This window comes from Saccostrea cucullata, unplaced genomic scaffold, assembly GCF_032062105.1.
Source record: "Saccostrea cucullata isolate Sc308-1 unplaced genomic scaffold, CSIRO_AGI_Scuc_v1 ctg115, whole genome shotgun sequence".
NCBI classification, from domain to species: Eukaryota; Metazoa; Mollusca; class Bivalvia; order Ostreida; family Ostreidae; genus Saccostrea; species Saccostrea cuccullata.
Window position 1 is genome coordinate 258,429 of NW_026932690.1, and position 16,942 is coordinate 275,370.

General features: G+C 33.5%; 2 protein-coding genes across 3 annotated transcripts; one reads left to right on the forward strand and one right to left on the reverse strand.

Annotated features, from left to right (window-relative positions):
- Positions 1-1,054: 1,054 nt before the first annotated feature.
- LOC134235794 (ubiquitin carboxyl-terminal hydrolase MINDY-2-like) lies at positions 1,055-16,077 on the reverse strand. 2 transcript variants are annotated; one of them, XM_062717950.1, is made up of 10 exons: positions 15,824-16,077; positions 14,580-15,103; positions 13,968-14,074; positions 12,900-13,090; positions 11,796-11,938; positions 5,770-5,966; positions 5,100-5,201; positions 4,210-4,414; positions 3,979-3,993; positions 1,055-2,757 (listed from the first exon to the last, which is right to left on the reverse strand). In XM_062717950.1, exons 1-10 carry the CDS (start codon positions 15,957-15,959, stop codon positions 2,743-2,745), a joined length of 1,635 nt encoding a protein of 544 aa, XP_062573934.1. In that variant the 5' UTR covers positions 15,960-16,077; the 3' UTR covers positions 1,055-2,742. The 2 variants fall into 2 exon arrangements, with proteins under 2 accessions (XP_062573934.1, XP_062573935.1); XM_062717951.1 differs by lacking the exon at positions 3,979-3,993.
- On the forward strand, positions 7,506-10,774 carry LOC134235818 (uncharacterized). Its single transcript, XM_062717987.1, has 4 exons — positions 7,506-7,833; positions 9,607-9,703; positions 10,235-10,380; positions 10,557-10,774. Exons 1-4 carry the CDS (start codon positions 7,764-7,766, stop codon positions 10,676-10,678), a joined length of 435 nt encoding a protein of 144 aa, XP_062573971.1. The 5' UTR covers positions 7,506-7,763; the 3' UTR covers positions 10,679-10,774.
- Positions 16,078-16,942: the final 865 nt, after the last annotated feature.

Genomic DNA, 16,942 nt, shown 5'->3' on the forward strand with positions numbered 1-16,942 from the left:
ATGTATGCAGTCAAATGTTTTGAAAAAGATAAAATTAGAATACATCGTTGTGTTCCATTCATTAAAAGTATTTAAAATTTGTCTCAGTGAAATTTTCTACACACAACTTTCCTTTCCTGGATCTATCTTTCCGGTATGTTGGGGCAAACATTGTTTAAGTTGACTCTGCCAAGAATTTTACTGATGAATTAAGATATAAATTAGTCTCGTCTGGCTAAGAAACCTTTTTGTGCCAGTACCTACTGACTAACTGGACCACGGTTTATATTTCTCATCCGAAGGACCTTATGTATTAGGACATGGAAATGACTGGAAAATTTTAAGTATGCCATTGAAGCAGAATTTATTCAAAAACTTAAACATGAAAAAAGAAGTTCTTGCTGTGGTCTTCAATCCACATTTATTGATGATTTTTTTTCAATAAATAATATTCATTTTCATTCTTACAATGATCTGATAGATCAATCTGAACTCGAAATGAAGTTCACCACAGAGTCTGACGATCTCTTCCAAATTTGGGTATTTTACTAAAAATGAGCTTATCTGCAAACTAACAACAATTTATGATAAACATGATGATTTTGCATATTTTAAAACGTGCACAGCTGCGACACAGGATACACCCTCAGCTTTTTATACTTTTTATCTCTCAAAAAGAGATGAGTATGCATGAAAAAAATCAAGTCAACCTTGGTATAAAGGTTCTAATAATTTTTTTCCATTTATTATGTTCAAGGTTTATAACTTCTTCCACCTGGGGCTGAATGGTGGGATTTTTTTAAATGCCATTTCCAAAAATTTTCATTTCTAATCCTGGACATCAAGCATTCAAACTGTTCAGATAATTATAAGAAAAACAAAAAGTGGGGGAGGGGTGGGGAAAACAGGACTTTAAAAGAATTTGTTTGGCTGCCCTCCCCCATTCCCCATGCTATGTGTCAGAAATGGACCAAACAGACAGGCAAACAAGTTCAGATCCATAGAAACACCTGCCACCTCCCCAAATGAGATTCTTCATGTATCTCATGTAACTTCATGTATAAAATAAAAACACTTTTTTAAATATTTTAATGTCATTTTATTGTACAAATGATAAGATTTGTTTCAAGAGAAAATATTACTGCTAGCATCATTATATCTACATGGGAAGAATAACAATTTGTAGAAAGACACAATAACCTGGCATAGCAGGATTTGGAATATAATTAATACACAGATAAACAGAGTACATAAAACAACTGGATTTACTTTAACACCTTTACCAGATACACAGGGGATAAATGTGTATAAAAATTGACATCTAATTTAAAATGGTTTTAATCAAATATAAGGTACTTGTTATTTATAATAAATATTGACATAACAAAAAAATTATCTGGTTTTGAATCACTGAGTACTTTTTACACCCACACTTGAGAAGTGTGGGAGTGGTTCTGTTGTGATGGGGGTGTCAATCCGTCCATTACACTTAAACTGATGTGTAAGCTAGAGTATCATTTTATGAGCTAAGTGCTCACCATACCTTTAGTTTTCAAAAAAGCTTTCAGATATGGTTTATCTTAAAGGGCTTTCTATATTAAAACTAACATTAATGACAAGACTCTACTTCTATATTATAATGCCTCTGTCTGTAGTTTCTCAGAATTAGTGTTTCACTTTACTACAATTTTATCAACAATGATGCACTAAATTTTGATAACAAGTACACTGAGACACATGAATAAATTTTGAATGCTTTCATTTCTTGAAATAAAGGTTAGACACAAATAATTTAATGAATGTTAAACTTTGTAGAGTATTCATAGGAAAATAATGCACATCATACTTTTGGATTACCACAAAAGCACAAAAGAAGTCTGAACACAAGAATAGATTATTAATTGGATATTTTCAGCTTTTCACATGTACAGAATACAGAGGGACAACATTCTCTCGAAGAAGTGACAAAAATGACTTAAAATTGACACCATTCCCTTACAGCTAAAACTCTACCTTACTGAGAGGGTAACATTTACTGTAGAGTTATCCTTGTGTGACAGGCAGACAGACAGACAAACTAAAACACAACATAGCAGGACAAACATTGCAGGGATGATTCCATTGCATGGAGGGGGGATTATACATTAAAATCTCACAGTGAATCACCTGTTACAAACCAATGTATGACACTTGGAAAACTTTCCTGAACAAAAGATTTTTTAACAGCTAGAATTAAAAAAAACTAAACTTTGTTGACAAATTATCACAAATTAAGATCTATTTACATTTGATGCCCTTATATAATGCATCATAAGTTATTTATAATAACTAGTAAATATACATGTATATGATAAAAGATTGGTTGTATAAAATGTAACATATGTACCTAATAAGATTGATTTAAATTGGAAGAGAAAAGTTAAAATATCTTCAGATAATTTTTATTACCCCATTTATCTGTTCATTGGTATGCAGATAACTTATTAACTGAGACGTGCCTTACACCTAACTCTGTAATGAAATATTCATACTCAAAAAACTTGGATGCAAAGCTGGCTAGGAAACAATATAATGGCTTGGACAAAAGTTTTCTTTCACTAACACTTTTCAAGCTTGCTTGGAAATGCCCTGCGTTCACAATGAAAGGGTGTGATACAATCAAACACTTAAATGACTAGGAACTGAAGATCACAACCAAGTTAGGTAACTCTGTCAGAACACTCTCTCCAATGGAAGCCATGATGATTGGATGGATCAGTCACATCATAAAATACAGCACTGAAACAAACAGAGTTCTTGTTAATAGTCAGCACACACAGGGTGATGAAAGACCTATACATCTCTGTAATAATTCAGGAGAAATAAAGGTTCTGTGATGTTTTTTTCCAGTTAAAGGGTTTGACTATTTTTTCTCCAACTCAAGTTTTTTGTCAGAAGACACAAGGCATCAAAAATGCAGTTTTAAAATCTTAAAAAGGGTGAAAAATTGGTCTTTATCAAGATAAGAAGCCCTGTTCACAAAAATATAAATTAATTTTCATGCACAGAGAAATCCTACTTTTATGAAGTTTATGATGGCAGACATCAACTTTCCATGCATCAAAACTGATTGCATTTCTATACTTGTTGTTAATATATTTTTTTTTGGTTGCATGTAATAGAAACTTCACTTTATTTATATTTTCACCCAATTTTGAAGGGTTGAAAACTGAGGTAAAATCTAAAGTTCAATCTGTTAGACATGCATTTGCAAAATGCACTTAAAAGGATTTGCTGTAAGAGATTCTTTAGTTTAAATTTTTTCATTTTTATTATGCAAAAACTTCAGATTTGTTGTGAAAAGGTCTACAGGCTTTAGAATCATGAAGCAGATTTGAAAGTAAGTCAATTTTTTATGTTGTCTTCAAGTTTTATAAAATAACAAAATTTGTTTCCCTTTCATGTTGATACTGTTTAACTTTTGTAATATTCATTTTGTCATGCATTATTCGAGATTTGACTCGTCTAACACTTTCATGATCCTGCACTATGGGGGCAACGGTGGGGAATTTTTTTTACTCTAATTTCCGGGACCCCTTAGCAGCAAGTACACATATCTAATTCTCCCTTCATAAATTTTCTTTGAACATGACATTAAGATTATAACAAAAACTATTTTGAAAAAAACAACTAATACTGCAAAAAAAAGAGAAAATTTTCAAAACAACCAAAGAATGTTAAAAACGATTTCCTTTGTGAAAACTTAACTTACAGAGAACAGAATGCTTTCCCTTTTCTGGTACATGTAATGGTTTAAAACTGCACAAAGACAACAATTAGTTCCATGAATAAACTCTCATTGTGTAAAAGCCAGGAAGTCAGAAATTTGGTGACGATGCCATTCTTGATTAGTTTACAGACATTTAGAGTGGGGCTGTTTCTGTTGGATTGGTTTTACAGAACACAGTGTATAAATGCTGGGAAGTATAACACAAACAGAGGAACACTATAGGTACATACCAAGGAGGAGTTTCTCTGAGGAAAAGCATCACAAAATAATTCCCAGATTATGCAACTTTAAAATGCATAGTAATTTGACTTTGCAATAACCAAAGAAAAACTCCTCAATATTGAGGGAATTTTCAACAAGAAAATTGATAACTGCCTCTTAGATAAGTAATAATGTGAAAAATAAAAAATTCTGCCTATAAAGGGTACATATTAACAATAACTGACAAAATGTATACGTACATTATCTTTAGATCTATCCCTAGGTTCTGCCTCTCTCTCCCTCTCTCGTTCCCGGGGACGACCTCTAGCACCCTGAGCAGCTGACCTCTGACCCTGGGGTTGCTGTGGTTGCTGCTGCTGTTGTTGCTGTCTTTGCTGTTGCTCGTTTATGGCTCTCATTGCTTGTTCGTCTTCCTCGGCCTGAAGTTTGGCCGCTAATTCATGGCTGCAATCACACAAAATCAAACCATTTGTATAGTATTTATACAATAAAATACGTTCAAACCAAACCACAATCACACAGTTTTAAAATTTTAAATCTGATATTTAAAGGTGCAGTAAAACAGTTACAGCAAATTAAACGAGTATTAATGAGAGTGAAGGCTTTCAATTGCAGTGTCATGTCAGTCCAACTCAAAGACACTTTTCTTCATGATGCATCTTACTTAATGAGAATAAATTTCATCTCATTTGCTATCTATGACCTTTAATGCTGATTTAATAGTTGTGAATATCCATTCTACCAGCTCATATGATGTTTCTCCAGATAAGCTTATTAAATCAGCAGTAACGATCACAAATACCAAACTAGAAGATAGCTATTCCCTTAAAAATCAATCATTAATGAAGTGAAAAGAAGCAGAAGAAGTTACTTAATTCAACTGTATGTTTTGTTTTAAATTCTATATAGACACATGCAGAGTTCAGTCTAAGCGCTGGATCCCACTTCTGAAATTTCTGGGGTCTGTGTTCAACGTCCTTTTCACAGATTTGTGTCATAAGATTGGTCACCGTTTATTATTTTCAACTTTTTTTCATTTGTGTGAGAAATACTTAAAAGATTGGTATCATTTTAATTAATTTCAAAAGCAACTGAATTTCATTCCCAAATCAAGAGGAATAACTCTTACTCTGACATTTGAACTTGTTGATGTTGTTGTTGACTTTGTTTCCATGCCAACTCTTCATCTGTCATTTGTTGTTCTTGTTGTAATGACATTGCCAATAAGTAGCTGCAAAACAACACAAAAGTTGTCAGATAAAACCAACATTGACAAAAATAATTTATTCTGGTGTACTGTTACATTATAAAAAGTACTATCAATAGTCAAACCTCATTGTCTTGCACTCTATGGGACTAAGAAAAAACTGAAGACTAAATGATTATAAAACAAGAGACCCTTGGGCCACAATGCTCACATGAGAAACCTAAACCCACTGTTCCTTAGAAGATTTTAATTTTTTTGCTTTTTATTTCAATGTAAAATTTTGATAACCTACCATTGTCCCATTGTTTACCAAATGACACATTTGTGTAAAAGTTTCACAGAGGTGGTTTCATATCAAAATGCCTAAAAGTGGACCTTCTTTTCTTTAAAGGATTTTTAAAGTAGGCCTTGCTCATAAAAGTTATCAAAAATATTTTGTCAATTAAGTTACATTGAAGATCTCCCCTTTCCTTGGATCTTGAGAAGAAACTCAAAATGGGAAAATTTTATATATGCAGACAAACTTAATCAATAAAGCTCACTTGAGCCTTTGGTTCTAGCTAAGGCTCTGGTGAGTTAAATTGAGACCTACTCTTGATCCACTTGTTCATCTGACCCCGGGGGGACCTCGGGAGGTACCAGTGTTTCTGTGAGTGGGGTAGGTTTGGTGTAGGTGTGGAACTGGGCATCCACAAAGTACCCGTCCCCCTCCACATTATTCAGGGTCTCCCAAACCACATTCTTCTCATTCAGAAATCCCTGGTCTGTCACCAACAGGAACAACTCATTCTGTAAAGACAACATCTAAGATGTCACCAACAGGAACAACTCATTCTGTAAAGACAACATCTCTAAGTCATCAGCAGGAACAACTCATTCTGTAAAGACAATATCTAAGTCACCAGCAGGAACAACTCATTCTGTAAAGACAATCTCTAAGTCACCAGCAGGAACAACTCATTCTGTAAAGACAATATCTAAGTCACCAGCAGGGACAACTCATTCTGTAAAGACAATATCTAAAATGTCAGCAACAAGACAACATTAAGCCTGTCATAACAAACACATTTCCAGTACAGGTACCACAGAACTTGCAGACTTTGGTCAGATTCAGGCCACAGAAAACAACAGGTCCATCCCATCAATGTACTGATACACATACACAGCTCCTTTGTATTTCATGTTTTAGCTTTGGTTTCAATTTATTCCTTTTTTTTTTTTTGGTATTCTCACAGTCGCACAGTAACTAAGCTGAACACATTTTATTTTTACACCCTCATTATTGATTCAATTTCCCTGAGTACAACCTACTGAATGATGCTATTTTGGATTACAAGTATTCCTGTCTCAGCACCAAATTAAGTCTTCTAAATTAGACAATATCTTATTTTAGTTTTACATTGTCAGCTATAAATCTGTAGTACATGAACATAACATTTATACACTCATAATAGGCTAAAAGGCAAATAAGAGCATTTTACAACTATAAAAGTTATCAAACATTATTAACTTAGTGTAAATCTTTTTTTATTCACAAGATAATCCTCTATGTGACACTGTGTGAGACTGTCATTGCACAAAAATTAATGTTGTTAATAGCTCTCCTCACATGGCCTTGAAATTAAGGCAGTCAAAAATTAAGCCTATTTATACTGCCATTTTACTTTGCAAAATAATTTGGTCCAACACGCTTCGTGCAGATGTCAACTACGAGAGCACCTCAAAGAGGCATAAGACATTTATTGAAATCTATCTTTTTTTCACAATTACGGCAAGAATTTGGAGAAATTAATCCAGAATCAAGCGCAATATTATTACAGTTTCTGATATGGGTGGCACATACTGTAGCTCTCTGGTCATCCATCGAATTTTTCTGACCAGCGAGCTACAGATCTGCAGCTACTTTACGATATACATGTGCTAATATTAAAGTTATTTTAAACTTTAGCATAATATGTCTCTGGAATGACCGAGTCCTCACTTTTAAGTGACATGATTTCTTTTAATTATAAATGTCTAGATCTGTATGGCCTGTTCCTTTTCATCCCAATCTCTGAAGATGCATTTGTACATGCATGGACTAAATCATGACTAAGGAAATTTATACATTTATTTGTAATGTGTAAGTAAAACTGTTAGCAAGATGTACTTCACTCTAACAAAGCCCTAGTGTGGGTTTCCTGCCTTCTTCCTTTGAGGAGCAGCGGGGTAAGAACAACTGAGGCCCACTGAGGGGTAATCAATACAGATTTTATTTAATTACATAAAAAAATCCATTGCTACTTAATTTTTTTTTTACATAACATTTTCCAATTTTATCTGCTTTACAGTGCTATAGATGGATTACTGTTGACCAAGTTTTTATTTTCACTAACAAAGGATATATTTTTAAAAATATTTTTCTTAACATGTAATCAACAAAATGATACTCATGTCACTAACACACAAGCCATCAGCTGATCCTTGATTTCCATTACAAAGACGGGCTTGTTTGATAGACATTATCTAAGTGTGGTGATAAAAATAATACAGTGTACTCCGATTACCGTGGCGACACAGAAGACATGTGATTGGTTCTAAGGAGAGATGAATGAGGTGGATATTACATTTATTGGCTCTCTGGTTCTAACATTGGTTATCATCACCATAAAAACAGGTTAGTGATAGACCCAGTTTATACACGACTTTTCTCTAAATACTATTTTTTTTTCCCTCTTAGTTATTTTTTTTTTATTCTAATTTTGTTTGAGATCATTTACGTATGATATTTGTAAAAACTTCTGCTGCAAAAAAAGCAAATTTAAAATTAAAATAATACCCCCAAAGCTGCCCACTTTGCATCTTCTTATCATGCAGCTTTCATCTTAATATAACTACACATAATTATCATGCCTTGATAACTTAGATACAAGAATTTATAAGTGAGGCTTTCATCTAGAACCTTTTCATTCATACAAGTTTAAAGCATTTTTTTCCGACCAGTGTGAATTACCATATAAGCAGAAATTTTAGCTAGGATCTAATTTTGGCATCGTTAGTGAGGGTACCAAGATCACTAACATTGAATATCGCTAAAATTTTATTGCGCTTTATTTGAAAAAAGTTTATAAAGAGAGCTTATAAAAATAGCTAGAATTATATCTCACTAAAAATAAAATACAAATTTTTAAGGACAAATTGCTAATTTTGCATCTCGCTAAAATTTCCTCTTATACGGTACATATTTTGTGCATATAAGGCTTTAAAATATAAACTGTACATTTTTGTTTTATAATGTTTAAAGAATCTAAACATTTGAAGCATTAGAAACAGATAAACTGCTTCATCCTCCCATCTGAACAGCATCTGTTTTTTCAATTGATGCTAGTACATGCTATGAAGCACTTCTTTTTAAATTCAAATTTAAACATCTGAAATCAAGTCTGCTTGTTCATGAACAGCTTCAACAAAAAAGCTTACAAGAACACTTCCAATATAAAAGATTTCATGATGACCTCTAAAATAACAGCTTTCATGAACACCTCCAACATAAAAGTTTACAAGAACACCTCCAATAAAAAAGCTTTCATGAACACCTCCAACATAAAAATTTACAAGAACACCTCCAACAAAATAGCTTTCATGAACACCTCCAACATGAAAGCTTACATAAACACCTCCTAAATTGAAGGGCTTCCTGGTACATGAACACCTCTATTAAAGGTGCATAGACACAGATTTGAAGTTAATTTTTACCCAAATTTTCTGCACAACATTACTACTTATATATTGCAATAGCATTTCACAAGAAAATATAATTAAAATCTTATTTCATCTCAAAGTTATTGAAACTTCGAATTTCTGGTCGGGTTTGATTGACACGTCCTTGCACTTTCACAAATTATAATTTTATTCTTAATACTTAAGAAAAGTGGCAATTTTGTTGTATATTTATGAAAACTATTAAAAATTTAATCTAGAAAAATCAGAGTAAAAATGTTCGAAAGGTAAACGCACTCACAGTTTATTGTCAGTCTGTGCTCAGTGGTATGTGCAGACTTTAACAACTTGAACACACTTGTGAATCATAAACATAAACAATAACAGAGCTAGTGCGCTGTCTACAAAACCAGTTTATGCTTCACAATTGTATTCAATTTGTTAAACTCTGTACAGAACACTGAAAAGGGAATGACAATACCAGTGAGGGGGTTTTAATTTTGAACATTTTAAACATAAAAGTTTACATGAACATCCCTAACAAAAGAACTTGTTTTTTTGTGCCTATTTCTGACATTGTTTACTGGTCCATTGACTAAAGATATTTCTAGAAATTTTGGAATTCACACGAATAAGTCAAATAAAATGTAAATAGAATGCTGAATTAATGCAGATAAAAAGGTACCTAATATAATATCGACTAGTAAATAATTCTTGAATTCCATTTCAGTTGAGGGTGGTAAATGTTTACAAGATGCACAGCGGCAATGTCAGACAGAATCAGCCGGTCTAATAGAGGCCCAAACAAAAAGATCAGGGGTTTGTGGGTAAGATGGTGTTCTAAAACATACTCAGGTCCATCACATTTGTACATTGTAAATCATTTTAATTCCACCATTTTAAAATTTCATGATTTCTGAAAAAATATAGATCGTGATGGATTTTTGTTTCATCTAATAAAGAAAGAACTTAGGTAATAATTTTATTGTAACTTAATAAAAGCTAAGGATAAAAGATTGCCTACTTCCAAGAGGAAGCAACTACAGGAGTCTTTATTAGAGGAGAGGAACTTTGAGTAATAAATGCAAATGGTTTAAATACCCTGACTGTACAAATGCATTACAGTGTGACCTATTTTCCAGTAGAATGTAACTTTTTCCGTATAAAATGACCTACTTTTCAGTAGAATGTGACCTATTTTTCAGTAGAATATGACCTTTTTTCAGTAGAATGTGACCTATTTTTCAGTAGAATATGACCTATTTTTCAGTGGAATGTGACCTATTTCTCAGTAGAATGTGACCTATTTTTCAGAATATGACCTATATTTTTCAGAATATGACCTATTTTTTTTTCAGTGCATATGCTGACTATGACACCTGCATAAAAACCTCCATCACCAAGCTAGGCTGTTACCTGTCCCCTAATGAAGCAGATCTCTATGAAAAAGATATAACTAATATATACACTGAGTACCCGTATAAGTGTACCAAAACTGCTAGTGGTAAGTAAAAACCTCCATTCACCAAGCTGAGATGTCACCTGAACCTCTGTATACTGAGTAATTTGAAATTCAGATAGATTTCTCAGCGCTCAATTATTTGCTCTGTAATATGCCAATTGGAATTTTAGAAAGTATTGTTCACCACTAAAAAATATTTTTCTTTCTTCCTGGAACAGGTTGGATAGCATCCTACACAGCCCGCTCAGGAGCATCAGGGAGTTTGTCAGTGGTCACAGGGAGTGTGTCAGTCCTGATCAGCTTCACCAATACAATGGGATTTCTCTGTCTCTTACACTGATTCTCATGTTAATTACTTAACACTGTGATATATTATTATTTTTAATTGTTATCATTTTATGTAGATATTGCAATAAAAATAATTCCACAATTAAAATTTCAATTTTTAGTATACACCTGTACATTACTCATAATACTGTAAATCACTTTTTATTCGCGAGAACTTTATTTTCGCGTAATTACGCGAGGCAATGCGTTCGCGAAAATTTAATTCTCGCGTATAAAAGTATTCCTTACGATTATATAGAGGAATAACAACTATTCGTGAAAATTATGTCTCGCTTACAAAAAGTCAATGACAATCTCGCGAAAATAAGGTGTCGCGAAAAATTAGTAATCTACAGTATATAAGTGTAACAAAACAGATAAAACCACCTGCACTGGCAGTTAAAGTAAATACTGAGTATGTGCATGCATAAAATTCCTTTTATTTTACACATGCACGTACATATACTCAATAATTATATTATTTATTTTCGATTTAACTAAACATAGTCAACATACATTGCATACAGCATAACGTTAATACTGAGAACTATAGCTCTCCTGCAAAAATATTTTGACAGACCAGAGGGCTACAGTGCCACCCATTGAAAAAACTGTATATTTATTGCGGACAAAAAAGTGTGCGGTTTCTTGATTTATTTCTCCATATATTTAAATTGTCATCTCAAAATTTCACAGACTGTGTCTTCCTAACATATTTCTACACTACTTCCAAAATAAATCATTCCGAAAAAGTGTTGCTAATAATCTTCCTTGGCCTGAAATTGAGACCATCAAAAATGTCGCCTGTGTATACAATCATTTTGAGTCTAAGGATAATACCATCCAATGTGCTTTGGACGTGACTGGTACATAAAGCTTTGTTGCGGAAGTAGTAAGAAAATATGTTGGAAACTCATGGTTAGTAGCATTTTGATGTATACAGATAAATTATTTGATAAACAGTGCACTTTTTGTTGCGCAATAGATTTACATGTACACTTTTTTTCAGTGGGTGACACTGTAGCTCTCTGGTCGTCCATCCCAATTTTTTAATACCAGTGAGCTACAGATCTGCAGCTAAGAACTAATGTCCTCTGAATATAAAATGTGATTAAATTGTTGTCACTGACCTTTTGTTTATACAAGGTACTGAAATGGTTATTTCTAAAGAACACACAAAGCTGGTCTTCTTTCACGGTTGAGTTGAGTTCATACAGCCCATGGTAAGTCAGCTGTGATGCTGTTCTATCAAGGAAAGACTCTGCCAACAGTGCTAAAATAAAAAAGAATCTTAATAATTAAAAGTATCCTACTGCAGACTTTGATAAAATGTCAAAATTACTTTCTTTCTCAAATTTTCCAATAGAGTTTCGTTGTTAGATGTTGCTAACTTTAGTTTTTTTTTCATCACTTATTACATCTACCATGGATTCTGCATGCACTTTGCCAAAATAGCAGCAAGGGTTTTGATATAACTGCAGGATGCACAACCTTTAGTGAAGCAAATGTTTGTAAAATGTGATACACTGCTTAATCACATGATGATGGATTATAATAAATCATCTCTTAAAAACAACTAAAGAAAATGGTCTTGTATTCTTGCACTTAGGCTATACATGTAACTGGAACATAAAATGGCCAAACTAGTGTGTGATTTTTTCATGAATATATACACTAAGAATTGCATTGTACATTTGGCAAACTTGTATTAATTCATATTACATCAATTCTGTAGAAACATAAATGATCCTGTGAGGACAGGAAATTGTCTCCATGATTTAATTAATCCTGTGTGCTCTCCAGTCTTTTTAAATATTTCCTGATCTACTAGTTCTCACAGAAACCTGAACAATTTTACATTCCCTCGTACTAAGTGTTGAAGTGCCTGAGTATTTATCTAATTATATCGAGATAAGAGACATATTCAACTTCCCTCTCCTACCCATTCATTTTCCTGAGGAACTCTTACAAATGAAGTTTTTATTTTTTTTCTCTTATATCCTAAACACTTTACATTCTTTACTCATTCATAACCTTCAATTTATATTTTTTCCCTTATGATTATTTTTGTTTATTTGTTTGTTGATTTTATTGGGGGGGGGGGATTCTCTTTCGTAATACTATAGAGAGTGTGCTAGAGGAAATTTTAACACTTTCTTTTTCTTCTATCATTATACATGTCATTTTAGAACATTTTACACAAGTCTGCCTGCCTGCATTGCCCCTGTGATTACCTTGGTTCACGAGGTCTGGTCTCTCGGAGCTCCGATCGCTGATAATTTTTTCCACCAGCTGATTATAACTACAGTTACCGATCGCCTCCACCATTCTCATGTCCTGGGGATCAACAAGCCAACCATGGTACAGAGGGATACCCAACAGGTCAAAGATTATACACTCAGGGGTGTACTCAAAATCCTGTATCCTGCAATATATATATTTTTTGATTAAGAAATGAATTTAATTTTTGAAGATTCATGAGGTTATGAACTACGACGCTTCACACCGGCATATTTCATGAATCGCTTTAGCGCTTCATGATAAATATGCCAGCGTGAAGCTTTGTAGTTCATATACCTGATGAATCTTCAAAAATTAAATTCATTTCTTATATTTACATTATTTTTCTGATGACTAGTTATAAATTTACGCCATTCAACTGTCATTTTTAAAGCAAAACAGTGTAGACGCGAAGTGCGGTATTATGACATAACAATGGAGATATTCATTCGTGGTACAAATGTAATGTAGTTCATGAGAAAATGAACTGCATTTTATTTTGTAAAGAATCATACGGGAAATTTATTGGAAATGTAAATATTCAAATATTGACAACATAATCTACATAATAATTTGATAAACCTTATATGCATAAACTTAGAAAATCCACATTTTCTTTAAACATTTCTAATCTGCAGTTGCAAAAAGTGAGATACATTGTACATGTAAAAAACATGAGTAAATCAATTTGAACAACTTTAGTCTGCACTATATCTATGTCATTATAACTTACAAGTGCATATTTAATATAATATGAATCTATTTCTGTCTGTAACCTGTTATAACTACTGAAACTACCAATATAATGACATGCTCTCTGTAACTTGTGTATAACTGACATGACATCATGACTTTTCCTCTCTGTAACTTATGTACAAATTACATGACATCATGACTTTTGCACATAAATGACACAACATGATAATTTTCCCCTCTGTAACTTGTCAAGTGTATATCTGATATGACATCATGACTTTTCTTACCTGTTACTTACGTAAACCTTCTATGACATCATGACTTACCCTGTAAATCTAACATTAACATCTAGTCCTGTCTGTAACTTGTGTATAACTGCCATGGCGTCATGCATGTTCTGCTCAAAATTTAGCTGAACAGCTTCAGTGCCATTCTAAAAATATAAATGTTCTAAATTTAGGTTAATTGTTGTAAAATTCTCTGCAAAAACAATAACACAGATAAACCAAGATGTAATAAATCACACATAAATAAATGTTATTTTACATATATTTTACATATATGACGTGTATAAAATTGATGCAATTTATCATTATATGAAATACTCTGTACATAAGATTTTCTTTATACTCAGTATTTGCAATTTCAACTGTTTTCTCTTTGATAACACTTTGAAAGTTGATTTTTAAACATTTAAAACTGAATGTTGATTTCACAAAGTGAAAGGTCAGGTGACTAATATACATGTCAATTTCAACAGCTGTCACTGTATCTGTGGAAAGTAACCATTGAAATAATCATGGAATGCCATGTGAATTTCATATCTATTAAATAGTATTTGTTATCTAAATTTCGTTCACACATAAATGTAAACATGTAAGGGAATCCCTTGTGTTCTGAACTTGTTTCTTATTGCTACCTGATATTTAACACCTTACCGTAGGTGCGCTGAGGAGGATGCTGTCCCCTAGGTAAGTCATTATCTGCTCTGGAGTGATCACCTCTATCCCAGGCTCAAGCCTAACTTTAGCTTTCAATAACAAGATGTTCATGATAGCTAACAGTGGACAAGGTCCATTTTCATTCTGAGTTATAATGGGAACTTCTATAGATTTAAAACTGGTCCACTTTACGTGATAAACGCTGGGTTCACAGCTATCGTCAACTGGCGTTGCAGTGGCACCGACTGCGGCTTCATTCACGCTGGCAAGGGCAGGCAACTCTACTTTAAGCTTGGTTTGTTCACTGCTTGTCTGACTGGTGTCTGAGGAGTCGTAGGATTCTGTGGTAGTCGTGGTGGTGGTGGACAATTCCGATTTCTCACGGCAGGGTGGCTCCCAGACTTCCCCTTCATTCTCTTCTGGTTCATTTTCTTTGCATTTTTTCGGTTCTGGTTGTGAGCTTTCCATGTCTGACTTTTCTTTTACAAATGCTGTGTGTGGTTTTCCTACTTCTTCCACTACTGAACAAAATCAAATGATTCAATGATATAAAATGTTTCAATGTCTTGCACTGTACCAAAACATGTTTAATGACTCCATAATTTTAATTATGTACTACAATGTAGAAAAATGACATAACAAGACATAGTAAACATAGGCTTTACATAGGAGTTACTGAAAAATCAGCCATGTTGCATCGATTTTGAAAGTGGGGGGGGCAGCCAGAGGAAAATTTTTTTGACTTACCTAAAAAAGTTGACAAGCAAATAAAAAAAAAAAAAAAAAAAAAAGGAAATTGCCCAAACTCAGTGTGCAAATGGAAATGGTGGATCCATCATTTGAGAGGCATGAAAAACCATTAATTACTGGCCTCACCCTGAAGGATCCACTGTCAAACACATTATTCTTTTTACCAGGGATGTTAGGGCTGTCAGAGCATTCTAATCCTTATTTAATCAAATAAATATGTTCTCCCAGACGATAGTCTTGTCCTTCATTTCGGTACAGAACTGATGAATGACTGGATGAATTTATTTCATTAGTTTGGGGGAGGGGGGGGGGCAGTATCAGGATAGTTTACCAACACAACTTTTTTTGGACTGGAATGTAAACAGATGATGACTCATACGTCATCAGACCATGAATGACCCAAAGTCTGTCGCGTCAAATCGGTAGTTTAACCTATTTTACTAACCCTCTCTTTCAACGACAAGTTAAAATGAACAGAATAATAATTGAACCTTGTTTTTGTCCAGTGGTTGCTTCATTTTCCTCAAATTCAGCCAATAAAACCTCGTCAACATCGGGATCTGCATCCGATTCCTCACTGTTTTCGTTAGAACATGGGTCGTTCCCCTCTTTAGATGGGGTAGTCATGTCTAAAGCTTACTTATGTCGTAAAGTCACGATAAGATGTCAAAATAAATGTAAATATGGAAAATTCTTTTTCAAAACAAATCTGTAGTCGCCATTATTTTTATCCGAGCTCTTCTCATTTACTTGCGTGAGACTCCACTGTCGCGTTCAGTAGCGCATTCTCCAGCTGTTCTCCGTCTACATATGGTCCAGAGTTGTCGTTCCCTATACAAAGCTCATTTATTAAAATAACTAAAACATTGAAAATTTGTATTCAAATGCATTAATTTTTTTATTTATCACTAAAATTGATCATCACTTGCATTATTCAGTTTACTAAGGAACCTATAGGCCATATACAATAGTAATAATTTATAATTAAGTCTCTGGTTTAATGAGAGTTTGTTCATAGTTATGTGCTTTAAATTTGTTTAATTAAGAGTTGTTTATATTCTTATGAAGTAGAAATTTATTTAAAACCTCATCCAAGGAACGGGAAAAAACTCTTGCTGTACGTGTCTTTCAGTTTAGAATTTAGATATATACTGGCGAGGATCCACGAATTTTTCGGATGTGGCATCCCAGTCAAAAAAAAATAATAATAATTAGGCCTATAATCTCACAAAGTAATTTCTCCAAATAAAAAAATATCAACTTCCTCAAACGTGGAAAAACGTATTTCGTCACGGCAGGGACCTATATACTAACGGGATATGCAACTCCTTCATCGCCATGTTTATCTACCCAAAACATCACGCAAAACAAAACACTACAAGTTTTTCAATTCACGTTTAAGACCGCGGAACATTAACTGGCAAAATTGGAAATATACAGCTTACGTCATTTCTATCTGTTACAATCAAAACATTCAGTGATAGACAGCGTAAGGATGTTTTGGAAAACATCGGATTATTTCGAAATTCATTTTCAATCCACCTCAGCTACGCTACAATTCGACGCGGACGTTTGGAAAACATATTGAAATTCTTTTTCAATTCGAAGGC